Genomic DNA, 27988 nt, shown 5'->3' with positions numbered 1-27988 from the left:
AGCTCTTTATTTGAACATCTATTAATCTTTTCAATTCAAACTTATAGTCAATTTAATTGTTTATTTTATTTTCGTTTATTTTATTTCTTATATTCTTAACTTTACAATTCGGATTACAAAATACAAATCTCTTTTATTTTGAATGTGTTCTTCTTCACATTTTTTTCTAAATTAGACTTTTTTTTAGAATAATATTTTAACAAATTTTCTCATCATTCGAGCCTAAATGATAACAGATTTTACAAAAAAAAAATATACTTTTTTCTTTAATTTGAACACATTTTTTTTGAAAAAAAAACCATAAAATAAATATTTAAAAACTGATGTCTTTGTTGTATTTTTTGCGATATCTTTCTTAAAACTATGTAACTTAATTAATATAAAAAGAAAAAGATTATTAAATTGATAAAAATAAAAAAATGATAATAAATTGTATAAAATTCTTTCTTTTTGTTTGCATCACTTAAAAAAAAAAATGGTTGCATGTTGTAGTAACAACTGGCATTGAGTGTTGCTACAAATATTTTTAAGACAAAATTTACCTTAGAAATATATTTCCAAACAAATAGAAATAAAAAAAGCATTTAAAATTCTTAATTTTTAACTAAAAAACCTAAGGAAAATTGGCACTTTTTTCTTCTTCATACTCAAATAGATATAAATGACATGCAACCATTTTCCCATCTTAACGACATCAAGATTAGCGTATAACTCAATTCTTACAGACGATTTTTATATTGCTTTAGTTTTTTATTTTTGTGTTTAATCGGAAGCTTCTTTTGACGATTGATCTGATGCGGCACTGCCGTAACCATTTGTCAATTTAACTGTCTTCACTGTTAACCTATTCGATTCTTGTGCATCTCCATTCAAATTCATTGTATTCAACATACTAACTTCATCTTCATCTGAACTGGCATCAGACATTTGTCTTGGTGAAAGTCTACACCCACGATCTACGTAGCTCTTCAATTTACCAACTGATGCAAGAATCAAACCCAAAAATGGTGGACTTGGTTTAAGAGGCCTAGATAAATACTCTGGATGATATTGTGTGGCAACATAGTAAGGATGTCCTTTCAATTCCATAACTTCCATTCGCTCTTTTTCTGTATCCATACCAACAAAATTCATACCGACTTTTTCCAACTCTGGTACATATTTTGGATTCACTTCGTAACGATGACGATGACGTTCTTCAATTGTCTGTGGATTGCCATACAATCTTTTGATCATACTATCTCCTGGCTTTAATACCGTAATGCGTTTGCCCAATCGCATTGTTCCACCCATTTGACCAGGATTATGTTCTGGCATATCGATAACAACTGGATTTGCAGTGTCTGGATTTATTTCTGTAGTGTTGGCGTCTTTCAGGCCCAACATATTGCGAGAATATTCAATGACTGCTGCCTGAAGACCAAGACAAATACCGAGGAATGGGATTTTATTTTCTCTACACCATTTACACGCTGTTATTTTGCCTTCCATGCCACGACTTCCGAAACCACCTGGCACTACCACTCCCTGGCTGCCACATAGTGTTTGCCAAGCTTCGTGATAGAGTGCCGGTGTCTGTTCACGAGTTTGTTCTTCTAAATGACAAGCTTCAATGAAACGAAGATTTAAACGATATCCAGCTGCTAACGATGCATGTTGAAGAGATTTTGATACGGAAGCATAAGAGTCCTCCAGGCGTGTATATTTGCCAACTACAGCAATTATAACTTCTTTGTGGAGATTTTCACTACGACGAGCCAAATCCTTCCATTGTTGGAGACATCTAAAAGAAAGAATCAAACAAAATTAAAGCCCTTCTCCTTTTTGTAATTCAAAGACTATAAACTTACTTCTCTCTTTTACTTGGATTAATATTCAACTTAAGCCTTTCTTTCAAGAACTCAACGACACCATTTTGTTCCATTAACAAGGGAACATGATAAATTGAATTCAAATCATGAATACAGATTACTTGTCCAGGTGCAACATGACAGAAATTGCTTATTTTTTCTTTAACTTCAGATCCGATTGGTTTTTCGGAACGGCAAACAATAAAATCTGGACTTAATCCAAGACCACGCAATTCTCTAACCGAACTTTGAGTTGGTTTTGTTTTGGGTTCACCAGTAGCTCTTGGTGATGGGACTAAAGAAACATGAGCACAGCAGAAATTCTCACGTTTAACACGAAATTGAAATTGTCTAAATGCTTCAACGAAAGGCATTCCTTCAATATCACCAATAGTGCCGCCCAATTCGACAATGCATACTTGTGGTTTATTAGAACCACGGACTGGAGTGTGAGCAACACGTTCTACCCATTCTTGGATAGCATCGGTTATGTGGGGAACAACTGAGGAAAAAGAAACAAATATTTTTAAAGGATGTCTTGAAATAAAAGTCGCGTAAAAAAAGCATACCTTGTACTGTTTTACCAAGATATTCACCAGTGCGTTCTTTTTCTATAACAAGTTTATAGATTTTGCCAGTTGTTATGTTGTTGTCGCGATGCAATGTTATGTCGAGAAAACGTTCGTAATTTCCTAAATCCAAGTCTACTTCGCCGCCATCATCGAGAACATATACTTCACCTTAATAAAGAAAATTTTAACGTGTTACTAAAAGCTTAAAACAGAAAATTATAACGTCACGTACAGACAGTCAAACTCAACCAAGAAATTGTGTGAAGGTCAAAAAACGTTCATTTAAGGTCTAGTTGTTATATTTGCAATCGAAATATTTTTTTTGCTATTTTTGTAAGTTGATATTTTGGGACCCTAGTCTCGAAACAAATTTTGGTTTAAAGAAATGAGTTATTAGTGGACGCCCTCTTATTAGTGATAGCCGAAAGAATTCTTTTTAGATTTTCGAAAAAATAGAAGAGGTACCTAAACATTGTGGAAAAAAAATGCATTTCAAAAAATGTCCTCCAAATCTATCGAGTGAGACATCAGAAGAAAGGTCACTTTAAGCTCTATTAACCAATGAAAACCAAAAATTTATTTTTTTTGTCCTATTTTTGGAGGCAAATATTTTTGGACTCAATTTTAAAAACATGTTTTGGTTTAAATATATGAGTTAATAGTGTACAGGCCTATCCATCTAAATACAAAAATTACAAATAATATAATTAATACATATGAATAATTAAGCTTTATAAAATAATGACAATCAAAACTTGTTTTGATGTTTCGTCGCTGATCTACAATACTATTACTATTGTTGAATTTCCCACCATTGTAATATTAAAAATTGATTGGCATCTGAAAATTAATTTTTTTTTACTTGCAGCATTGCAACAGAAAGTGAAACAGCAAATCAAGCCGAAGCGAATATGGCAGCTGCTTTTTTTTATCCACAAATATGATAGGTTTTCGAAGTTGACGTTAAAATATTATCCGATGTTGATGTTGAGAATTTAAAAAATCACTTCTTCAATCTTTATATAGGCAATGATGAAACAAATTTCGCCCAAATACTTATTGAAGACAGAAACCAACATTTCCAACACTTTTGATGTCAAGAAAGGCAACGCGCTTTGTCTTGAAGGAATAAAACAGAACTCTAACGTGAATACTAGAGGCATTTTTGTAAGTGTTAGCATTATAGAAACACACTTGTTAATATTATACTGAAACTATTTATATTGAAATCAATCAAGTAGCTTTTGCTATAATGTAATAGGTAGAACAATATGAAAATGAAAATTAAATTAAATTGTTAGCTTGTTAAATAAAGACTTGTTTTCTTGAAAGTATATAACAATTTGGCGACGAGGATTATTTAAGAACTCAATTCGTAATTATTAAACCAACATTCATCTTAAAACAAAATGGCGACTGATCCGAAGATTTTGGAACTTCTCGAACTACAAAGCAAACTTTTGCAATCAATTATCGAGGAAAAGGATGAACGCCGAGGTCAGGAATTTACAATGGACACATTGGCAAACAATATTCAAGAATTTGTCTATGATCCTGCAAATGGATTGACTTTTGAATCTTGGTACAACCGTTTCGAAGACGTTTTCATTGTCGATGGGGCGTCTCTTGATGATGCAGCAAAGGTTCGTCTTCTCATGAGAAAAATGAACTCCATCGCTCATGAGAAATATGCCAACTTGATTTTACCAAAAAAAAGTCAAGGATATAAATTTTGAGGAGACAATAAAAAAACTCAAAGGTATGTTTGGTCGTAAAGGTACTCTATTCAATGTTCGTTTCAGCTGTCTTCAAACAATCAAACGGAAGACAGACGATTTTGTTACCTACGCATCATTGGTGAACAAAAATTGCGAAGAATTCAAATTGAGTGACCTTTTCATCAGTAAGCATCGAAGCGGAAGCTGCAAAAATGGATTCACCAAGAACAAAAATGTACTTTTCTAAAGGTTTTGAACTCGAATCCTACCTCAAAAATATTCTGCTGGCCTCCGTTTTTGAAATATTACCGTTATAAAAAAAAACTTGTTTGCATTTTCTAACGGTAATATGTATTTCGGAGGCTAATAGAATATTCCTAATTTCGGATTAAGTTAAGTTAGTCTTTGGCTTATAAAGTTAAAATATAGATATATCAAGCAGTAAAAGAAATATCGCAAAAAAAAACAGTTATTACAAACACCGTTACAAACTATGTTGAAATAAATCACCACACATTAAAGCATATCATCCTCAAAAAATGTCAAGACAAGGTTTTTAACATTTTATAACGGTTATTTTAAAAACGGAAAGCATATTTCGGTTTCTAAATACCAAAAAAAAAAAACATCAAGCGAGTAAACTTGAAACATCCATCTCTAACAACATTCCTACCTATAATTCGCGTTGAATTTAAACGAGGGATTACTCTAGCTCTGCTACTTTGGTTTGAGAAGGCAATGGACAAGCAAAGCTTTCTCTCGAGCTTTTTTCCCTATACAAGATTCTTATTATTTCAGTTCTGATATTTGTTATAGAAGAATAAACTTTGACAAAGGTGGATTATAACTCTGGATTGCTTCGAGAGATGAATTCTTGGGTTGATTTTTGGTCTGGTCCCTTTTGCATTGATTTTGATTGGAGTATATTCTACAACTAACTTTATAAATGCAGTAACTGAGAAGGCTAGGCCATGTGGAGCGCATGTATATTGTATAACCATGTCCTGGTACGGCAATTTTCCCACGAGAAGGCACAGACCTCATCTAAGTTGGCGCTCGCAAATGGAAAGGCAAGTTCTAATTTCTTTTGTTAAGTGTAGCAAAATGTATAAAAATAAATATAGTAGAACTTTTTCCTAGCTACAGAATATCGTTTGGTATTTACGTTTTGGACCGATAGTCCAAAAGATAAAAAATAAAAACGATTTTGGACTTATCATACTTTGAAAATAAACGAATGTGAAATTAGTTTAAAAATTAATATACAATTTTTTTTAAAGCCTAAGTCTATCAAACAATAATTGTATTTGGGAATAGAATATAATGTTGCGAGTATTTATTTTACTTGAAAGACGCTTTCAACTTAAGATTTTGAGTCAGTAGTCAGCTTCATTATGTGTAGTCAATTAATCATAAAAAAAGTTGCTGCTTATTTTCAAAAGATAATGAGTCCAGGACTTTTATCATGTTTTGACAGTAAAAGAATTTTTTCGCGTAGCTGTAAAATCGAACATAGACTGAGTAGATGCTTCATATTTTGAAGGCAGGTGAGGCTATCCCCAAAGAACATATTCAGATTCAGATAAGAAAACGAATTTTGAAAAAAAGTGGACTTATCATGTTTTGAAAATAAACGATTCAATTGGCTTGCAGCGTAACCTTAAGGCGCTGGTCACCCTAAGTAAATGTCGAAATAACTATATAGTTAGATAGATATGATCAGATCACTAGGTTTCTCATATCTGGAAAATACTGTGTTCTTTGAAATATTTTTTTTTTTTTTTATATAATGAGCGCGCACAAAAGGGGTTTTGGGTACCCTTAATATGTATGTATACACAGTACGAGCTTTAGGAAAAGAGGAAGGGATGTAAAAGGAGATACCGATGCACATTGGTTCTGAACATTAAAATAGGAGGGAAAAACTGAGGCGGGTAATGCATTCCACATTCTAGTAGTGCGACTAAAGAAAGAATCTCTCTATTTGACGGTACGCCCGAAATTTGGCTCAAGTGTAAACTGATGGGCATTCCTTGAAGTACGAGTATTACGGTTGAATTGTTGAATTGTTTAAGGGGAGGAATGCAGCTAGCTATTGCATTAGAACATTTTTTTAAAAAGTACCTATAAAATAAGGACAGGCATGATATATTCCGGCGGTGCTCAAGAGGTGGGATTGTATCAGTAATGGACCTATCACCTATCATTTTAAAAGCTCTATTTTGAATTCTATCCAAATAACTCAAGTGGGTCTTAGGAGCACCTGCCCAGATATGGGAATTATACTCGAGCTTTGGACGGATATATGCTTTATAAATTATAGCCAGATCAGAAGGGGTGAAATATTTCTTACTCATTTCGTGCTCATTCCACAAAAGGTGGTTTGTAATGGACATACCTAGAATCGAAAGCTGATCAGTTTCCTCGATGCAAGTACCACTCATGGATAGTGGCAAAGGGGGAAGGTTTCGTTTTAATGATAGTAAGCAGCATTGTGTTTTAAAGGCATTAAATTCTACGCGGTTTCTTATTCTCCATTGGACAATGCATTCGAGATAAGAAATTAATGAGCTTATCATATTTTGCCGTTGGAGTTCCACATCCGAAGGACATGGGTGTGAATCTTCAAACGAATATGAAAAGCTGAGGGTACTATCATCTGCGAAACAATTTAATGGATTAGAAGTTTCAGAGAGCAAATCATTAATGAAAATGAGAAAGAGAGTCGGAGACAAAACGGAGCCCTGGTTCACACCAGCATTTATATTATGGGTTTCAGACTTGAATCCATCCAAAACGACTTGAATTGAACGGTTCGAAAGGTAATTTCTAATCCAACGAAGAAGAGATTCATCAATACCGAATGCAAGCATTTTCGATAAGAGAGCTTGATGCCAAACTCTATCAAATGCCTTTGAAATATCAAGCGCAACAATCTTACTTTCTCCAAAACGATGTAAAGATTTGTTCCACTGATCGGTGAGATAAACCATCAAATCACCAGTGGATCTATTGCTACAAAAGCCATACTGCCGGTCATTAAGAAGCTTTCGTTCTTCAAGATATTTCTTAAGCTGAAAATTAATCAGCGTTTCCATGACCTTGGAAAGAAGGGCCGTAAGTGCAATCGGACGATAGTTAGAGGGTGAAGAAGATTCGCCTTTTTTAGGGACAGGCTGGACAAATGCTATTCTCCATCCACTCGGAAAGAGACCTGTAGAGTAGGACAGATGGAAAAGCTTACGCAGTGGTTTTGCCAGCGTAGAAGAACACCTCTTCAGAACTATGGGAGGGATACTATCCGGGCCAGCGGATTTGTGTATGTGAAGGTCTTTAAGAACTCTTGCCACTGCACATAAAACTATTTACTCGCTCAAGTGAAGGGGGAGTCATGACACTTTCAGTTAAAGTTGAATTGGCAGCGAACTGCCTGACGAGAAGGTTAGCTTTCTCAAGAGAACTAACAAAAGGAGTGTCGTTGTAAACGAGCGTTGGAACCGAAGATGTTGTAGAGTTTCGAATATTTTTCACAAATGACCAAAAATTTTTACTACCTGTGGGACACTGTAGTATTTTTTGTCTTAATTTTTGCTCATGCAAAAACTTGATTCGTCGAATATGGGTATAAAAGTGAAATGCTTAAAGTGTCTTATATACGGCACACTTTTCCATTACAATATCTTTCTAGGAATGTTTTTAATTACTTAAGTTCAAGCATTTAATCAAAAATCAAATTGAGAACCTTTATCATTTTTCTAATAAATTTTTATTACGCGCCAAAATGCGCCAATTTTATAAACTACTCAGAGTCAAACGAGAAATTAATAGATATTGCATTCAATTTGCTAAATAAACAACAATTCTACTATACATTTCAATCATTCAAAAAAATATCAAAAGAATAACAATAAACAACGAACTTCCACACTCTCTTTATCCTCTGGCCATAGAGCATAGAACTATTTTTAATATTTTTAAACCAGAAGTGAGAAGTGTAGAAATCGATTTAGTTCGTAGTTGCTTCTTTATTTCATATTATTTCTTTTTTTTTTTCCTTTTTCAAACAAAAAAAAAAAACAATAGTCGTCAGTCACCACAAACAAGAAACAAACCACAACATAAAATAGTGAATAGGTATGGGATTTTTTACCTACACGACCAAAACTGAAAGAAAGAATCAAATTGCGCCTCAAGTTTATCACTCAAAAAAAAAAAAAATCATAAAAGAAAAGAAAACTAGAAACTAATTAAAGAATATTTATTATTAATAAATCAACAGTAAAAAAAAAGATACAAAGATTCTCTTGAAAATAAATGATTTGATTCTTACCATGTTCATATGGAGAAAATGTTCCAGCATCGATATTTATGTACGGGTCAATTTTAATCGATGTCACATCCAAGCCACATGATTTTAGCAATGTTCCAAACGAACTGGCGATGACACCTTTGCCAACTCCACTGATTACTCCACCGGTAACCAAAATATATTTCATGTCCGATGAAGACGATGATGATTTCTGGCTTGGATTACTCGTTGATTGCATTTTTTTTTTGTTTTCTTTTAAATTTTTTGATAGATTTTATTCAAGTTCAATTTTATTTATTTTCAATTAGGAAATTTAAACAAAATTTTTTTGTTGCGTTTTCTATTTTTAAATAAAAGTAATTTGTAGACTTTTTATTTTATTCTCTTTTCTTTGCGGAAAACAACCACGTGGGGAGGGATTTGAAAAAAAAAGAGTGTGTCGTCGTATAATTTGAAAAGTAAAATGCCTTTTTCCTTTTATTCTTTACACTTAACAGAAGGAAAGTATAATTTAATATAAAATAAACAAAATTAACTTGTTTTTAATAATATGTTTTTTATTAAAATATTTTAATAAAAAAAATTTGTTTTTTTAATTGGAAAATTTGCACAAGAGAAAAAACATGTTCACGCCGCGACAGAGTAGACTTGAAACAAAACGAAATGTCAAAATTCAAATTGAAGCAGTTTTTTTTTCAGGAGAGGCGATTTGCTATTGTGAATTGGTCATAATAGCATGGGTTGCCACTTGTGAAAGAAATATTCGTACCAAATTTACTCAAAAGTAATACTAAACCACAGTACAAAAGGTAATATATTCCCAACTGACATTGATCGCCAAATTGTCAAAACATGACAATTTGGCGACCAATGTCAGACTGTAATTTTTAATGGTTTGAAATAACCGACCACTAATTTTATAACAATTATTGATTATTTTCCGCGAATAAACACGAAGAAAATTTGTTATTTTTCAATTTATAAATTTTTCAAATGACATTTTATAAATTAAAACAAAAACAAATTTCCTGTATACTGCGATTGAAATATAAAAATTAAAGGCCGTCCTGACAGATTGGTGCTCATTTTTTGACAAACAAAATTTGACGTTTTCCGGAATATATTACCTTATGATGTGTACTGTGATACTAAAGCCAGAACTATAATTGGCGGATGGAGTCGGATTCTAATGTCAATTGTTGTTGTTTTCCATAAGTTTTCATCCGTCGAGTGCGGTTGCGAGGAAAACAACAACAATTGACAGTAGCTTCCGACTCCATCCGCCAATTATAGTTCTGGCTTAAACTATAGGAAAACACACTAAAGTACTAAATGAGTTTAGCCCTATTCCTTTAGGAGGTGGCAAAGTACTACTAGTAGTTTACTAACGATTTTCAATGGAACGGACTTTCAACGAATTCAATACAAATCCCATCTACTCGGGAAGAAGAGCTAGATTAACTAAAACATCTACTATTAGTAGTCTACCACCTCCAATGGAGCAGGGCTTTTAGAGAATTATAATTTATGGTATGGAGAGATTTTTCTTATCTGTAGTACATTTAACCGCCATATGCATTGACGCTTAATGAGTGACACGGGCCACAAACATATACATAAACACGTGCGTTATCTATGGGTAACAGCCACCAAATGAAAATGAAATGGACCAGAGGAGCTCTTCGAAATTACAAAAACTATTGCCCCCTAATAAAATCATCACTTTTGAAAATCAAGCTCACCATTAAGGCTTGGCCACACTGGAGGGTATGCGGTAGCGGTACGGGTAGAGGTAACGATATTTATATGAAAAAAATTCAACATCTGAACGTTGATATGTCAGTTTGGAATTTTTTTCATACAAGTACCGTTACCTTTATTTTTTTGTATGAAAAAAATTCCACATCTGAACGTTGATGTGTCAGTTTGGAATTTTGTTCATACAAATACCCGTACCGCTACCGCATGTACCCTCCGGTGTGGCCAAGCCCTTAAAGGCTTGGCCACACTGGAGGGTATGCGGTAGCGGTACGGGTAGCGGTGAGGGTACTTGTATGAAAAAAATTCCAAACTGACACATCAACGTTCAGGTGTGGAATTTTTTTAGTACAAATACCGTTACCGCTATACCGCATACCCTCCGGTGTGGCCAAGCCTTAAGGCTTGGCCACACCGGAGGGTACGCGGTAGCGGTAAGGGTAGCGGCAACGATATTTGTATTAAAAAAATTCCACACCCGAACGTTGATGTGTCAGTTTGGAATTTTTTCCATACAAATACCCGTACCGTTACCTGTACCTCTACCGCGTACCCTCCGGTGTGGCCAAGCCTTTAAGGCTTGGCCACACTGGAGGGTATGCGGTAGCAATTGACGGAGAAGGAGCACTAGTTTTGTTTTAGAAACTATATAGCTTTTTACATACAAAAATAGATCCATACCCAGGGGCGTACACACCATTGGGGCAAGCGGAGCGGTACCCCGGGGCCCCCAACACGATAGGGCCCTGGTTGGAGACAATGCATAAAATGCAACTTATTATAAGTAACGAAACAAAAAGATAAGATATTTGACATGAAAATAGCCAGCCACATAATATTTCATTAAGCACTGATTTTTCAATCGTCAGTTAGACTATCAAAAGAATAAATGTCAATATAAAAAAAACTTTTATTCCTAGGAATAAGCTCTATCTGAGGTTTATCTGACTATTGAAAAATTGGCCCTAAAAAAATAAAATATTTCGTCAAGGGCCCCAACAAATAAATTGGTTTTTTGAAAGAAAAATTATATATTATTTTGGGGCTCCAAAAAATGTTACTTAAATAAACTTAGCGACCAACAAATGATACATCAGGGACAAAAAAAAAAAAAAAGTAGGGCGTATACGTACTTTTTTATTTGCTCTTTTCTATAACAAAGGAGCCCTAAAATTTAGTTTTGCGTCGGGGCCCCGGGAACTTAACGTACGCCTCTGTCCATACCTACTAAATTTAAAACTCGTTTTCTGAAAAACCAGTTTTTTTGGGTTATGACATTGTTCAAGTAAATAAGTGATATGTGCACTTAAAAAAAGCACCAGTTCAAGTGTTCACGAGAACACTGCCATTAGAAGAGAATTTTTAAGTCTTTCAAATGTCTGTAATATTTCAATTGAGACCTTTTTTTCTAAAATGTAAATATTAATTGTTAATTAAGAAATGTTTATACAAAAATTGATTTTTCCTTGTGTATACCCAAGATGCTATTTTAGCAGCCTCAAAAATAAGTTTCATCTATTGTGAATAACATCATTTATTCACTTCATGTTCATATGCCTAAACTATCAAAAAACGCAATCTGCATTGTACAAGTACACTGCAATGGCAATAACAATTTTCAAATTGCGCATGTCCATTTTATGTGCTCCGGAGAATGCAGTAGCAATACTTCATCCAGTTGAATGTCATAAATCCAAACCCACGTGACAAAATGTTTACATATTTTTTGTATTTTTTTCGGTATCATAACATGTATTAACCACCTGTTGCATTTGGTTGATTGAAAACAAACCATCCACCATCAATACTAACCGCTTACTCCCCCTCCACACTAGACAAAGTTACCTTTTTTTTTTAATTATCTTAATTGTCAATATAATACAATTAGCTAATGTATCTAAAAGTTACATTTGAATAAGTTATGTTTTTGGCTATTGAGCTCTGTATGAGGTTAGAAGCGTTTGAAAACCAATAAATAAAATCAGTCTTATTCGAAATTTATTGGATTATAGAAGTTGGTTTTATATTTTAAAAGTGACATTTTAAACGTCAGTCAGAGAAAAGTATATACAAATTAAATTAAAATGCATACCGGATTATTGATAATATCACAGGTATGGGGTGTTAAGTGTTTAATTTAATTTAATTGAATATTAAATTAATTGACAAATATTTTCTGCTTTCAATTTAATTTCATTTTAGATCTTTGGTCTAATACCATTCAATTATATGAATCGTAAGCGAAAACTCTACGATTTTATTCTCATGTTTATTGTTCCATGTTTATACATATTCTCATGTTTAATGGCAACTTTTAAAATGTACTCTGTCAGATATGTATCAAGATGTGCCAGTGTATGTTCACTTGGCATTACAATTTTCTTTTACATGGGCATATTCGTCTATATGACTGATTATGTTTTGAGTTTGTTACGTGGAAAGTATTTCTTTCCGGAATTTTATAAACGAATCAATGAAATTGATGACATCTTAAAGAAGTGTCAACCAAATGTCAATGTTAAACGAAAATCGATGCATTTGATGAGGATATTAAAAGTAACGGTACTTGTGGTGTTTATTTTATACGCTCTCAAGTATGATATAGTTAATGAATATAAGTAAGAGAATGGTTAAAAAAAATGCATAATTACATTAAGTAATAATTGATAATTACTTTTTTTGACAGTTTTTTTGGAAGTATGGGATTTTTGGCTGCAATGTCAATGAGTTTTCCATATCTGGCAAGTAGCATTGTTCAATTACAATTTGCTTATCTTGTTGCAATTATATCGGAACGTTTTAAGAAATTAAACTTTTTATTGGAAGCCTTGAATAAGGAATGTTTGAAGAAAAATCTACCAATTAAAATATTTGACATGGAATCGGATGTTCCGAAGAAGACAAATTTACCACTGAAATTTCAAGTTCAAGATAAAACTGAATTAAAGAAGATAAGTGACAGTGAGAATGATGAAAACACTGAGGGCGAAGAAGAAGATGAAGAGTTACAAAATGGCAATGAGTATCCAGATATTGATTGGTTCTGTCAAACTGTCATAAAGATTTCGTTGAGTTTTTTAATTATTTCTTTTTTTTTCGTTAAAATTTAGGAAAACGTCAGAAGATTGTCTCGTAGATCTGTTTCATTTACATGATCGAATTCTAACTCTAAGTCGTATTACCAATCATGAATATGGAGCACAAACAGTACCATATATGGCTGTTTGTTTTGTTCTCGGTCTCTTTGCCATATTCATGGAGACCAAAGTCAATAATGTTGTTAGAGCTTATGGTTATGTGGATGTTGTAATTTATACTGAAATGATTTACATCTTTTGGAGTGTTATAACTGTAGTTGTGGCATATGTTGTTTTGAGACTTTGCTGTAATGCTAATGGATATTCGAGGAAATCAGCTATGGTGGTACATGAGATAATGCAGAAAAAGCCACAATTTATGATGGGAAATGATCTATTCTATAACAAAATGAAATCGTTTACTTTGCAATATTTGCATTGGGAGGGATTTTTTCAATTTAACGGTATTGGAATGTATGCATTGGATTATACTTTTATATTTTCGGTAAGAAATATTTGAAATTCATATTCATTGCACTGAGAAAAAAAAGTGATTCTTTTTGATCACCAATACAAAAATTAATAAAATGCACCTTTATATTAGGTATCATTAGAACATAATTTAAAGTGAAGTTATCAGAAGAAAAAAGAAAACAAAATCTAGAATTTTCCTTAAGACCCATTTTAACTCATTTCGGTTATAACCTGTTTTGACTAGAGCACAAATGCGATCATTGTGCAAATTATCTAATTTCGAATGTCCATAAATCATTTGATTTAATGTTCGAAATGAGTACAAATGGACTGGTACCGAAAACTATATGGAAATTTGGATGTCTGCATGCATTCGAGCTCCAACATTGAAAACAGTCTTTTTTGTGCTATGGCAAACAAAACTTGAAGACTGATTTCTGGTACATGTAGCTATTGATTTTCATTGCATTTTTGTTAGAATAGCATTCTTTCTTTACATTTTGTACGAGAATTCTTTATTCGGGCACTAATTCTTATTATATTGCAGTGATGTCGTGATAGTTTCGCTGAAATAAAAGTAAGAAATTGAGTTTTAATAAAACGTGGAACTGTTAATTAATTTGCAGCAAAATGGCGTATGAAACAAGAAATATTTTGATTAATTAATTATAACTTATTATTATACAATGTTTTAGTGAAGGAATTGTAAAAAACAAAAATCAATTGGGAGCGGAGGAAGCAAAATACTGTTGCAAAGTCCGGATTTTTCGAAATTTCACAAAAACTGCATTTAATCGAAAACCGTAGGATGAACAAGTTACCAAATTCTGAGAGCCCTAAAGGGCAATAAAAAATATATTGAAAAGATTTAAACAGGTATTGAAAGATGGAAAACAGTTATTATATAAACTGTTACTAAATATGCTGAAAAATTTACCTTATATAAAAGAATAACGGTAATATTTCAAAAACGGGAGCTGATTAGTTTTTTCTGACTTTGGATTCGAGTTTAGCACATCAAAAACAACAACACCCTTGTAAATCAGTGTAATCCTTATCTATTAAAATACTAGAAGTACTTTGCCAGCTCCCAAAGAAACAGGGCTGTTATACAAATTATTTCACTTCTAGTCCAAAAAAAATGTTTTTAAAAAAAGTCCTAACAAAAGCAAAAAATTAAAAAACCAACAAAAGGTACCGTTCACAAAAACAAATATGTTCAAAAAAGAAGCAGGGTTTTTTTCAAAATATATATAACACACACATTTAAATAACACAGAAATTACAACATGAACTCAACCAGAACACAACTTTAAGTCTATATGGGACTTAAGAATTTTAAAAAAACATCTAACAAAAATTCAGCTTCAGTGCAAATGTCAATAAATACACCAATTTTTTTCTGAATAAAACTAGTAAAAATCAATCTTCAACTAGATTGAGATTTACAATTTTTAATGAAGTGTAAAAGATATTTTATTTTCATTTTTGAATTAATGTCAGTTTTTAAAGAGTATTTAGCGGGCTATAAGTTCGATAATTTAAATTTAATGGTAACAAATTTATCATTTCAGTTTACCATAGATATGCATGGATTATTTGGAGAGTTTCTAGATATTCCGTACATACATTTTTTACATTCCCGAACATTTTTCTTGATTCAAAAGGTTTTAATGGCACTTTTTTAATTGCATTCATTTGAAACATTGTTTTCCGATTTTTTATTTTGATTTTGCCAGAATAATCGACGATATTTTTTCGTTAACATTTTTGCTGTCGACTATGGAGGTTAAGAAATGCTCGTTTTACTAGACTTAAAAACTCAATTTACACGAGAGCACAATTGTCATATTTAAAAAAAGGAATAAAATTACTTATTTTTAAAATCAAAAATAATTTAAAATTAAAAAACCGTCAACTAAACTTTTATCATCAACAGTTCAGAATGGTAAAGATACGTTCCTTTGAAGGTAGTAGACTACTTTTACTAAAAATATAGTACTACCAAGTACACTCTAGCTGCGTTCCTTTGGAAATATTTATCTACTGCTTAGTACTTAAAACTGCTTTGGACTACTTTTTCAGTATAGCAAAAGTAGTTCAAAGTAGTTTTAAGTACTAAGCAGTAGATAAATATTTCCAAAGGAACGCGGCTACTCCTATCTACTCAAGCACATGATCATGTGTATATTTTAGTACTAGATCTACTTATCATCTTCTCATGATGAGTCAACTTGATCTTTAAATCAAATTTTGCGACCCGCACAAGTATATCATTCAATAATCACCTTTTTATGTTTAAACATTCAATGCACAAAACAGTACTTAATAACGTATTTTGCTATGTATTTAAATACAATACTTTCGTTCCTTATTTCATTTCAGACCGTCAGTGCTGCGACATCATACTTGATAGTTTTGCTTCAGTTTGACATGACCACCATTTTGAGAAGCGATGGATTGATCCCATAGAATTAAAACTTCTCTTTTAAAAAAAATTGTTTACTATCGCTACTAACAATTTTGCTTCTATAATGCTTTACAGAAGCAACAATTGCATCTGTAAAGCTTTATAGAATCAAAATTGTTTGTCGGGATATTTATTATTAAAAACAAAATAACGTGTTTTTATGTGTTGTTGTACACTTTGTGAAATGTCAATAAAATTAAAAAATTTTAAAACAAAATTTACAAAATTCTATCTACTGTCTTATTACATCCATTATATTATGCAAGAACTGAATCACTTCCGGATTTTGAAATAGAGCTCTCTTTTTAACATTCAGTACAACATTTAATAAATCTGGACATTTTTCCTTTTCTCGTGGCGAATGAAGTATATTATCGGGATTTTGTGAATTACCATCACGACTACCTTCATCATCGCCAGCACTGGCAGTTGTTGTCGAAGTTGACGCCACTGAACCAACACTCTCCGAATCTCTTTGACTCACTGTATTTGTTGTTCCAATTCCAGTTGTTAGTTTCAATTTCGTTCGTTTCGCTCGACGTATAATGGTTGGGTTATTCACTTTCTCAGTTCGTTTTGTATATTGTTTACGAACCTTTATTTCATTGTTGTTGTTGTTGTGGGAGATGGTGGTGTTTGTAGTGGTGTTGTTGTTCAACGAAGAAGTATCAGCTCCAGATTCTTGCAAACGTCTTTTTACGTGTAAATTTAATCTTTCTTTGATGTTGTTGTTTATAGATTTCTCTGCTGGACGTTCAGGAGATGTTTTAATCGTTTTAACTGGCGAATTTTCTGCTGTATGGCTCATTTCTTAATATATTTAGTCGAGAAACAGGCTACGCAAAGAACAAAACTGAAAAAATTGATGAACTGTCAAATTGTTCAGAATTTTTAAGTGATGCCAGTATCTCCTGATATATTTTTTTAAGAAAAAGTTTAAAGCTTAGTACGCAGCGGAAGTGAAATGAATTTCAACGAAAATTTTTTTGTTTTTGTTTTTAAATTTTATTTCAGATATTTTTTCTTGAATTTTATTATTTATATTTTTATTATTTTGACTTTGACATAATATTCTATGGTATTTTTTCTTTAAGGTATAACTCTATGGTCACTTTTTGAAAAAGTAGCAAATTAACAAAAGTAAAAACTTTTTTTCTTTCACATGCCATTTGTTTTTGAAAAAAAAAACTACAAAAACTATTTTTGAAGCCAAAAACTAAGCTTTCTGCATCATTAGGTGTGTTTTTTATTACCACCGGTCTTAACTGGTTAAAAAAAAAACGCCTCGGGGCTTAGCGAGAAAAATTGGCAGCACTGCATACTAAATGTTCCGAAATCAGCTGACACAAAAGAAATATAAAGTTGTCATATTTTTCGCTTTTGGGGTTTCTTGTGTGTTTTTGAAGAAAAAAAGTTTAACTAACTATTAAATAAATATTTAAAATAATAATTGTCATTCCAAACATCAATTTTGATGTTCTTAAACAAATTCTAAACAATTTACGAACAAGTTAATTTGGTAGCACAGATTTAAATCTGTTGAAAAAGTTAAGCCCAGAGAATTCTCCGGGCTAAACAACTAAGCCCAAGGGGCTAAAGTGTTGTTGCATTTAACATGTAAATTGCTTAGCCCCGACTGCGTTTTTTTTTGTCCAGTTAAGACCGGTGGTAATAAAAAACACACCTATTGTTTTAAATTTTTCCGCACAAAATGAGTCACTTTTTGAGCAAAAACTGGCTGTTGACTTTGGAAACTTACAAATTTTTCGCTTCAGCTGCATACTATCTTTAATTGATAAACAAATTTAATTACTAAATAGAAACTTAAACAAGTTTGAACTTCTATAAGCAATTAAATTCTGAAGCAAGTTCTACACAAACTCCATAAAAGCTATTACTTGCGGGATTTCAATTTACAGAAGCAGCTGTGTTAGATCTGAAATTTGATTTTATAAAGTATTACAGATGATTCTTTTAAGCTTCATATTATATGGTGTTATTGTCATAATAGATTTCTGCATTAAAAAAAAAAAACAAATTGTATATTCCTTTCACTAAGAAACTGTGCTTTTGCACTTTACATATTTTAGTCCAATGTAATTAAGCCCTTAAAAAAAATTTAAAATTTTTGTTCCGAAAATACAGACATCCTGGCATCACTTTTTATTAATATCCATGTTTCAATTCCAACTTTTGACATTTTGATAAAACTACACTTTCTATCTCTTTCACTCTTGTGGCGACATCTCAAATTTCGTTCCATAATTTTTGATTTTCAAAGGAAGGCATTTTCTTTTTTTATCAAGCGAAAAATCTTATTTTTAAAATATTCTCATTTAAAAGTGAATATTTAATCAAAAAGTTGTATTAAATACATACTTTAATTATTAAAGTTTATTTTAATGTAAAAATAATCTGGAAAATCTTGAAAATACCATCGAAAAAATTATAATTTTGGAAAAGGCTGAAAGAAGAAAAGTCTCATCTTGATAAAAAGTTCTTGGTGCACGAAGAAAAAAGAAATATTTTTTTCTTATTTTTTTGTACAAAAACAACAAAAAATCGAAAGTAAAAATTCAACAGATTAATCGTTAAGAAAAACTAAAAAAAAAACCAAGTAAAAATGACTGCAACAGATCAAATGCGACAAATGTTGGACCAATTGATGGGAACTGCAAGAAATGGTAAGATTTTTTTTTAATTTTTCCATTGTTTTCTTTGTTTTTCATTAGTTCATAAGAAAAAAATTTAAATATATTTTTATCCCTCGTGTTTATCAATTATTACAATTTTTCTTATCAAATAGAAAGAAGGTCAAAAACTAGGTTCTGAAATCTACAATTGCATCGAAAATTCTTTATACATAATTAAAATAAGTCGTAATGAATTTTTGTATCTATAAATTCTGTATCTGTTTCCATAAATGACACCCAACCCGCACCCTCTATAATCAAATCACAAAAAGTATATACGTTTTCCAGTTAAAACCTCGATATTGATGAGGTTATTTTTTGTTTGTTTGTTTTCAAGGCTATGATGGGTGGTAGGTTTGATAAATGATTTATTCATTTCGATATTTTCCTCAAATGTTGCCCTTGGGTTTCTCCTTTTGTAAAAGTTTTATTATCAGTTCATAGGTGGCAAGAAATTATCATGTCATTTAAAATTAATTTTGGCTACCATAAAAAGGTCAAATGTGTTTTTTTATGTAGAATGAAGACACACCTATGGGAAATAATCAAGGTATTTTGGGCCGTGCAGGTGACGGAATTTATCTGTAAATCCCTTTTGTTATCTTTGTTTCTTTGTAAATTTGGATAGAGAAAATAGATCTGTCTACAATGAAAACAAAATTTTTGTTGAAAAGAGTTCGACATTACCTAATTCTCTTGGGTTTATACAACAAGTTGACCATTAATTTCGGTCTTTTTTTACCCGCTTCGTTATAACTACGGTGACCATCCGTTCATTATAATAATGAACTGTTCATTATTTGAAGGATCTGTTCATTATGAATTATTTTGTGTTAAAAAACATATTTCAAAAGCTGTTCATTTTTTGTTCAGTATTTATAATTTTGTTGAAACAAAAACGAATTTTTGGAACAAAATGCGAAGTTGCAAACATGTCCCAGTTTTCTGATTGTGCAAAAATCATATTGTAATCTACATTATGAAATAGAGAAACGATTTTAATCCTTGTGACTCTGAGGCTTTTGACAAATATTGAGCATTCAAAACTGTTTTTTTTTTTTTTTTGTGAAAATTGCGCTATGGGAAAAAGTTAGAAGACAACAATAGATAAATTGGACGGGAAGTTTCAAACAAAAATTTCAATATTTTTTAAAAATGTGGAATTTGACTTGGGTTTTTGGTAAGAAATTTTGTTTGAGTTGAGTTTTGGTTCATTCTTTGGAATTTAAAAATATGGTCAACGTACAGTTGTGTTCATAATAATAGCAGTGCTCCCCAAATAAAACAAAAAGGCTAATATTTTCAACGTTATAATATTTTTCACAAAACTTCAAATAGCAAATTAAAGTATTTTATTAATATTACCAGAAAAAATTAAGATTGATTTTTTACCGTTGCTTTTGTCACGGATACATCCATTTTAAAAATTTGTGGTTGTTCACAAAAATAGCAGTGTATAGCATTTTACTGCATCTATAAGGCAAAAAGTAAGAAAACTATTAAAAGTTGTATGAAAGTGTGTTAATTATTAAAGATTACCATTAATACTTTGTGGAGTAACCATTATTTTAATTACTGGAATGGATCTTCGGGGCATAGAGTCCATTTAAATTTGACACTTCTCGACTGGTATTGAAATCCACGAATCTCGCACTACCTGCCACAAATCTTTCTAATTTTTTGGTTTCACCTCATGGACCTTATCTTTTACATTCCCCCATAAGTTTTCAAAGGGGTTAGGGTCGGGGGATTGTGCGGGCAACTTCCTAGCGCATACCTTTTTCTTCTGAAATCATCATTTTGCCGCTTTCGAAGTACGCTTTGGGCCATTATCTTGTCGTATACCCAAACCAAAGGCATTTCCTCTTTAGCATAGGGTAACATAACCTCCTCGAGAATTTTTACGTACTCCAGAATACCCTTGATGGGCCCTGATGGGATTAATAGGCCCAACACCGTTGTATGAAAAGCATCAGTTTCGCTCTGACATGCTTCACCGTTTTCACGGTGTATCGTGGATCGTTTGATGCATTTTTTGGTCTTCTCACATACTCCCGACGACCCTTGGATCCCAAGAGGAGTATGTGAGAAGACCAAAAAATGCATCAAACGATCCACGATACACCGTGCAAACGGTGAAGCATGTCAGAGCGAAACTGATGCTTTTCATACAACGGTGTTGGGCCTATTAATCCCATCAGGGCCCATCAAGGGTATTCTGGAGTACGTAAAAATTCTCGAGGAGGTTATGTTACCCTATGCTAAAGAGGAAATGCCTTTGGTTTGGGTATACGACAAGATAATGGCCCAAAGCGTACTTCGAAAGCGGCAAAATGATGATTTCAGAAGAAAAAGGTATGCGCTAGGAAGTTGCCCGCACAATCCCCCGACCCTAACCCCTTTGAAAACTTATGGGGGAATGTAAAAGATAAGGTCCATGAGGTGAAACCAAAAAATTAGAAAGATTTGTGGCAGGTAGTGCGAGATTCGTGGATTTCAATACCAGTCGAGAAGTGTCAAATTTAAATGGACTCTATGCCCCGAAGATCCATTCCAGTAATTAAAATAATGGTTACTCCACAAAGTATTAATGGTAATCTTTAATAATTAACACACTTTCATACAACTTTTAATAGTTTTCTTACTTTTTGCCTTATAGATGCAGTAAAATGCTATACACTGCTATTTTTGTGAACAACCACAAATTTTTAAAATGGATGTATCCGTGACAAAAGCAACGGTAAAAAATCAATCTTAATTTTTTCTGGTAATATTAATAAAATACTTTAATTTGCTATTTGAAGTTTTGTGAAAAATATTATAACGTTGAAAATATTAGCCTTTTTGTTTTATTTTGGGAGCACTGCTATTATTATGAACACAACTGTATGTAGTTACAACGTATGTAATTGAATGATACTTAAGCTTCACTTTCTAAATTGTAAATGATTTGACTCTTGAATATCCTCTTCGGGTATTCAAATATAGTTTTATTCAAAGGTCAAAAGTCAATTCTAGGCATCTCTTAACAGAAGATGAAAATAATTGCAACTATCTACTCAAGAGCTTATGAAAAAATTTCAAGTCATTTTAATTGCCAAAATAAGAAAAAAAACACATTTTCTTACCTTTTATAAAAAAGAGCTTGCATATCAAAATTTACAAAGACTAATTTGTTTGAATACAACAAACCTTAAAAAAGACATAGTCGGAGATATTTTCAGTAATACCTTCTTATTTTTCCTTATCCGGCGAGATTATTATTTCGATGTTGAGGGAATCATAACTCTCCCATGTAGGTATCAGTACCTCCTTTATATTTTCTAGTAATCAGGCGTGTGGTTTGTTGTGTTGGTCTCAAAAACTCTTAGGTATATCTTTCGCTACATTTAACCTTAACCTTATTAACCATATTATAGGAGTGGTATCTAACGACTTCTGTAGAACCTGTGTGAATAAAGAAAAAGTGGAAACTGTTCAAAGTTTTATATGTTTCTGCCCTGCTATCTCCAATAAAAGAAAACTGGTAATTTTTTCCATCTGAGAGAGACGTAAAAGTCTCCCTTTTCATAATATCTTCTAAATAGTTCGACTATTGGGTTCCTACTTGCTAGTCTTTTTGGTCGCTACTTCATCCCAGAACCACTTTAACCTAACCTAATTACCATGTTGTTGAAAAAATACAGCTACAAAAAAGAAATGTTATAATTTTTTTTTTTTGAATCCTTAATCAATTTCATTTTAGTTTTCATTTGAAGATACATATACAGCTGTGTTCAAAATAATAGTAGTGCATGCAACAAAATAACATTTTTTATATTTACGGTGCTTCTACGGTTAAAAATTTAATTTCTTTGATGTCAAAGTTTGTAACGGTCAATTACTAATAAATGTATCGTAGTTTTAAAATGAAAAAGAAGGTGCTAAATAATTTTTCATTGATATTTGGTTGTTCTTTCTAATTTGGCCTGTTCAAAATAATAGTAGTTAAAGTTATTTTTGAAGAATTTAAAAGCGGTTTATAACTTAGAATATTTATTTTTGCTTTAAAAGTAAGTACTCATATAATTTGAACAATTTTTCAACAAAAAACGATTTGTTTCGGTTTTAATCTATTTAAAGTTCGAAGAGCAAAACACTGCAGTTCGGATAACGGAAACTTATACGAAAGTTGCTTGAAGTAGGGAAAACCTACTTGGAAATTCAAGGTTATATTAGAATGGTCCCCTACAATGGTAGCCAATGCAATAAACTCAACAAAAGACCCGAAACGCGCGGTAGAAAAAGAAAAAAGACCGTGGTAGATGACAGGTGTATTGTCCAGATGAGCAAAGTTGAGCCTTCTGCATCGCCGTTTCAAATCCAGAAGGCCTTAAGCCTGGATTGCAGTGCAGTGAACATTCGGAGGCGACTGTTAGAGACTAATTTGTACGCTTGAAGTCCACGAAAAGTTCCGCTGTTAACAAAGAAATATGTTAAAATACTAAAATTTTTGACCCTCCATGTTTAACTGTTTTCGTCGTATACTTTGGAACATATTCCGTATTGGGTGGACGTCGGACGTATTGTGGAGATCCAGTACCACCAAAGAGGACAAATTTGCTCTCATCAGTAAACAATATGTTACACCATTACTTCGTTGGCCAGTTTATGTGGTCTTTTACAAACTGGATACGCTTTTTAATATGTTCCGCGGAACTTTTCGTGGACTTCAAGCGTACAAATTAGTCTCTAACAGTCGCCTCCGAATGTTCACTGCACTGCAATCCAGGCTTAAGGCCTTCTGGATTTGAAACGGCGATGCAGAAGGCTCAACTTTGCTCATCTGGACAATACACCTGTCATCTACCACGGTCTTTTTTCTTTTTCTACCGCGCGTTTCGGGTCTTTTGTTGAGTTTATTGCATTGGCTACCATTGTAGGGGACCATTCTAATATAACCTTGAATTTCCAAGTAGGTTTTCCCTACTTCAAGCAGCTTTCGTATAAGTTTCCGTTATCCGAACTGCAGTGTTTTGCTCTTCGAACTTTAAATAGATTAAAACCGAAACAAATCGTTTTTTGTTGAAAAATTGTTCAAATTATATGAGTACTTACTTTTAAAGCAAAAATAAATATTCTAAGTTATAAACCGCTTTTAAATTCTTCAAAAATAACTTTAACTACTATTATTTTGAACAGGCCAAATTAGAAAGAACAACCAAATATCAATGAAAAATTATTTAGCACCTTCTTTTTCATTTTAAAAGTACGATACATTTATTAGTAATTGACCGTTACAAACTTTGACATCAAAGAAATTAAATTTTTAACCGTAGAAGCACCGTAAATATAAAAAATGTTATTTTGTTGCAGGCACTACTATTATTTTGAACACAACTGTATGTACTTAATTATTTAAATTTTTTAATAAAAATTAATTGTTTATGAAGGTCATATTTGCACAGTGGGAAACTGTCATACATTGACAGCTGACCTTTTTTTTTATTTTTGTTAAGCGTTAGACAATCACTCGAAGGCCCTATCTCCAAAATCTTCAAAATGGCACATAGGGAACAATTCTTTCTGTAACTGTTTCCATACATTCTACTTAAAGCGTTTCTACAGCAAATTTATCTGCCCAAAAGGTCACTGCACAAGTCTAAGCAAGAATTTGATTTCTTACTTTTAATATTTAACAAAATTTAAAGAAACTGAATTTTTCGTTGGTTTCCAGAAATAACTTCACCTGATGTTTGCTTGTGCGGTTAATAAAAACCAGAAGCTTAAAAAAACAAGACCAACACATTTGAATGGCTTACGTCTTACGAGGAAAGGTTAAAAAGTTCCCGGAATAGTGGGAAAGGGGAGGAAATCTAGTATGTTTTATGAAATTTTTTTGGTCCATACAAAAATTTTTATTAATGCCGTGTGAAATAATTTTGTTGGCAAGAGTTTAAAATACCCAGAAATTTGCGAGTTTACCTGTTCATCGTAGATTTTTTTTTTGTTTTCTCAAAGTTCTGTTTTCAGTTTTGGGAATCAAATATAATGAGAATGGCCAAACTAGGTTTTAAGGTTATTTAATATACCGATCCCTAATTTCTGTATGGATGCCGTCAAAAACTGGATTTTTAGAACTGAAGTCATGACTTAAAAAAAGCAGTTCTTCTTTTGTCCACAATATGTGTTTGTTACTCACCGGTTATACATATTGACACCTTATTCTTTATAAACGATTAGCCAAATCAGTTCTGTATCTCAAAAACTTGTAGCCATTATTTTTTCAAGTTCAAGATCAAACTAATGCGTCATTGTTTTTCCAATGCAAGAACCATTGACATCCCTCCAAAATAATCTGCGGAGTTTTGTCCTTGTTTAGTGAAGACATTCATCACATTTAAGAAATCAATTCTATCCATAAATTAATATTGTCTATCCGCTTTACTTATCAACTTAATAAAAGCACAATAACGAATGAGTCGTTTTTAACGTTGGTACAATTTTCCCTAAAGCATGTCCAAACAATATGAATGTCCAATCCCTTCGAATTTTTTGCCCCCCCCTCGAAAAACAATCCATTCAAACTATAATTGAAGCAATGCCTCCGTTTACATTTCAGGCACATTTATATGCGTCAATCAGCGTGGTGACCATTTTAGCTCCATAATTTTTAAATATATTAAAAAAACAAATAATGAAAGTTGAATTGGGTATCTCAAATGAAATAAAAATTAAATAATATGATCCAGAACAAAATTTGAGTATCTTAATTTAGGAATATTCATCACTTCTACCTACTTGTTCTTATCAGACCTACGTTTTTATCCTAAAAGTTCAAACCACTTTTCTCAGCTATTACAATAGAAGTTGTTAGAATATGTTTGATTATGAAAAAAAACACAAGGTTTTGTCTTCTTCATGTCCATACCAATAAAATTTATTAAATTGCTAATATTTATCTTCTATTTTTTTCCATTTCAGGTGAAGGTGGCCGTAATTTAAAATTTTCCGATCCAAAAGTATGTAAAAGTTTTCTTCTGGGATGTTGTCCTCATGATATTTTAGCCTCAACGGTAAGTCAAAAATTAAATAAATTTATTTACAAAAAAACACAATTTTCAGGTTATAGTAGGGATACAAATATTAAAAAAACAAAAACTTCGCTAAGCAACCATCACGAAAATTTTAATTAATTTATCTTTTTGTTGATTTTTTTTGTTCGATGTACTTTTCAGAAAAAAAAGAAAGAAAAATAGTTAAGGTCTCTCTCGCATTGTATGTATACTTAAAAATAATTCAAATTTAATTTATAAATTAAAAAGCCAAAAAAGATATCCCATACCATATCTTCGTCAAATCAAAAAAGTTAAAAATAAAATTAGCACAAATAATAAACTATTGCTGCAGGAGAGCACAATCAATCACGGTTACTTGAGATTTACAATTACATAAAAAAGCAAAAGCTGTAGGAAAAAAAATGTGTATGTATCCAAACCGAGCGCAACTGGAAAACAAAGCCTGCGGCAATCCGTGAGTTGTGTTTGTTGATTAGGATTTTATTTTCTTATTTTTTTTTTTAAATTCTTATAACAATTTTTATTCCGAAATATTGAAATTTCATAATTTAGTTGCGAAAAGAATAGATTCCTGAGTTTTTGGGGCACAAAATATTTAACCAAAATCAATCAATCAAACAAACCAACAAAAAAAAAAATGTTTGCACATTTTTCTCACTCTTCCTCCCTCTAATTTGTGGGTAATTGAACCGGGAAAATTGTAAGTAAAACATGATGGAAAATTTAACTTTAAAATTAACTTTTTGTTAAATCAAACCCAAATAGCAGGCAGCACAGAGATTAAACGGGATTTCATACCTAAAAGAGTAAATTAAAAAATAATCAATGTACGTACGTATACCTATAAAAAAAACTACTATTTCTAAAAATTCTAATAAAAGAGATTAACTTGAATTTACAAGAAAGAAAACAGCGTCACTTTTAAATTTTTCTTATATAATTCAAAAGAAGAGATGATATATCTTCGATGGTGATGGATTTGGTGTGTTACGCTTTTATCTGCGCATCCACTTTAGAATTCTAAGTTGGCTTCATTTGGTAAGTCACATAAATGTAAAATGTTGTTCAGTAAAATTGTTTTTTTTTTTTTTTATTAAATATACTTAAATCTATTTTATTACAATATTCATTGATTGTTTAAAGAAAATAAAACAGATGATAATTTGCGTACTTTTGAAAAAAGAAAAATGATCAAATGAAAGTCATTGAAAGTGTTTTTATTTTTGTGATGAATTCGAAACTATTTGGACTGTAAACATAATCTTGTTCTTGTGTAGGCTTTTTGCTTTCAATGTAATATAATAACCAAGCCAATGGCCAAAATTTAACGAAAATTGTTTAGAAAATGAATAACCCCGTACTCTTGATCATCTATACTGTTAAAGATGTAGATTTCTCAACCCCCATGATGTAGATGTCTCAAGTATTTGAAAGCATAATAGATACTATCTATCAATATACCTTTTTATTTCAAAGTTCTGTCAAACTTTTAAGTTTCCTGTGATTACATTAAAAAAGATATCGGAAAGATTTAAACAGATTTAAAAAGGTGGAAAATAGTTCTCATAAAAACCGTTACCAAATATGCTCAAACAATTTTCCTTATACAAAAGAATAAGGTCCAAAGAACTCAAAAAAACGTTTTATATTGCATTTTCTAACGGTAATATCTCAAAAACGGGAGCTTGTTTAGTTGTTTCTGTCTTCGGATTCGAGTTCAGCACCGAAAACCTTCAGAAAAGTATATTTTTGTTTCGGCAACAAAACCCTTGTAAACCAGTGTTATCATTTCATTGAATTTAAAACTTTACAACTGATATAGACAACGTTTAATCTAGTTAAATTCGAAGCTGAACTTTTCTGTTCTTTCTGGTTCTTTAGTTTTCATGAACTTGTGATGTTCTGATCTGTTCTGTTTTATTTCATTAACAAGACCTATTTTGACGATGATAGTGATCTTTACGATGTCAGGGAGTCAACGTGTTGACCGTTTAAGTGTAACTAAAGAA

The 27988-nt window shown here is 32.0% G+C and overlaps 4 protein-coding genes and 1 long non-coding RNA gene across 5 annotated transcripts in view; 3 read left to right on the top strand and 2 right to left on the bottom strand.

Moving 5' to 3' along the window:
- Positions 1–142: 142 nt before the first annotated feature.
- On the bottom strand, positions 143–9002 carry LOC129918015 (CTP synthase). Its single transcript, XM_055998306.1, has 4 exons — positions 8471–9002; positions 2420–2590; positions 1851–2352; positions 143–1783 (listed from the first exon to the last, which is right to left on the bottom strand). The coding sequence occupies exons 1-4, from the start codon at positions 8685–8687 to the stop codon at positions 763–765; spliced, it is 1911 nt and encodes a 636-aa protein (XP_055854281.1). The 5' UTR covers positions 8688–9002; the 3' UTR covers positions 143–762.
- Positions 9003–12482: 3480 nt separating this feature from the next.
- On the top strand, positions 12483–16240 carry LOC129919347 (gustatory and pheromone receptor 33a). Its single transcript, XM_056000205.1, has 4 exons — positions 12483–12825; positions 12894–13274; positions 13318–13789; positions 16144–16240. Exons 1-4 carry the CDS (start codon positions 12512–12514, stop codon positions 16228–16230), a joined length of 1254 nt encoding a protein of 417 aa, XP_055856180.1. The 5' UTR covers positions 12483–12511; the 3' UTR covers positions 16231–16240.
- Positions 16241–16320: 80 nt separating this feature from the next.
- On the bottom strand, positions 16321–17112 carry LOC129918025 (actin-related protein 8). The gene has a single exon (XM_055998319.1). It carries the CDS (start codon positions 17034–17036, stop codon positions 16461–16463), a length of 576 nt encoding a protein of 191 aa, XP_055854294.1. The 5' UTR covers positions 17037–17112; the 3' UTR covers positions 16321–16460.
- Positions 17113–18499: 1387 nt separating this feature from the next.
- Positions 18500–27988, top strand: part of LOC129918021 (putative RNA-binding protein Luc7-like 1) — a 31694-nt gene continuing 22205 nt past the window's right edge. The window contains exons 1-2 of the mRNA XM_055998313.1: positions 18500–18912; positions 25885–25976. Coding sequence (XP_055854288.1) covers positions 18852–18912; positions 25885–25976 — 153 coding nt within the window. The 5' untranslated portion in view covers positions 18500–18851. The remainder of the gene's footprint in view (positions 18913–25884; positions 25977–27988) is intronic.
- On the top strand, positions 26440–26873 carry LOC129918026 (uncharacterized). Its single transcript, XR_008772911.1, has 2 exons — positions 26440–26679; positions 26745–26873. It is a non-coding gene; the product is annotated as an uncharacterized LOC129918026 (long non-coding RNA).

This window comes from Episyrphus balteatus, chromosome 4 (genome assembly GCF_945859705.1).
Source record: "Episyrphus balteatus chromosome 4, idEpiBalt1.1, whole genome shotgun sequence".
NCBI classification, from domain to species: Eukaryota; Metazoa; Arthropoda; class Insecta; order Diptera; family Syrphidae; genus Episyrphus; species Episyrphus balteatus.
Note: the sequence above shows the minus strand (reverse complement) of the source record. Positions and strands in the feature narration are given on the sequence as shown.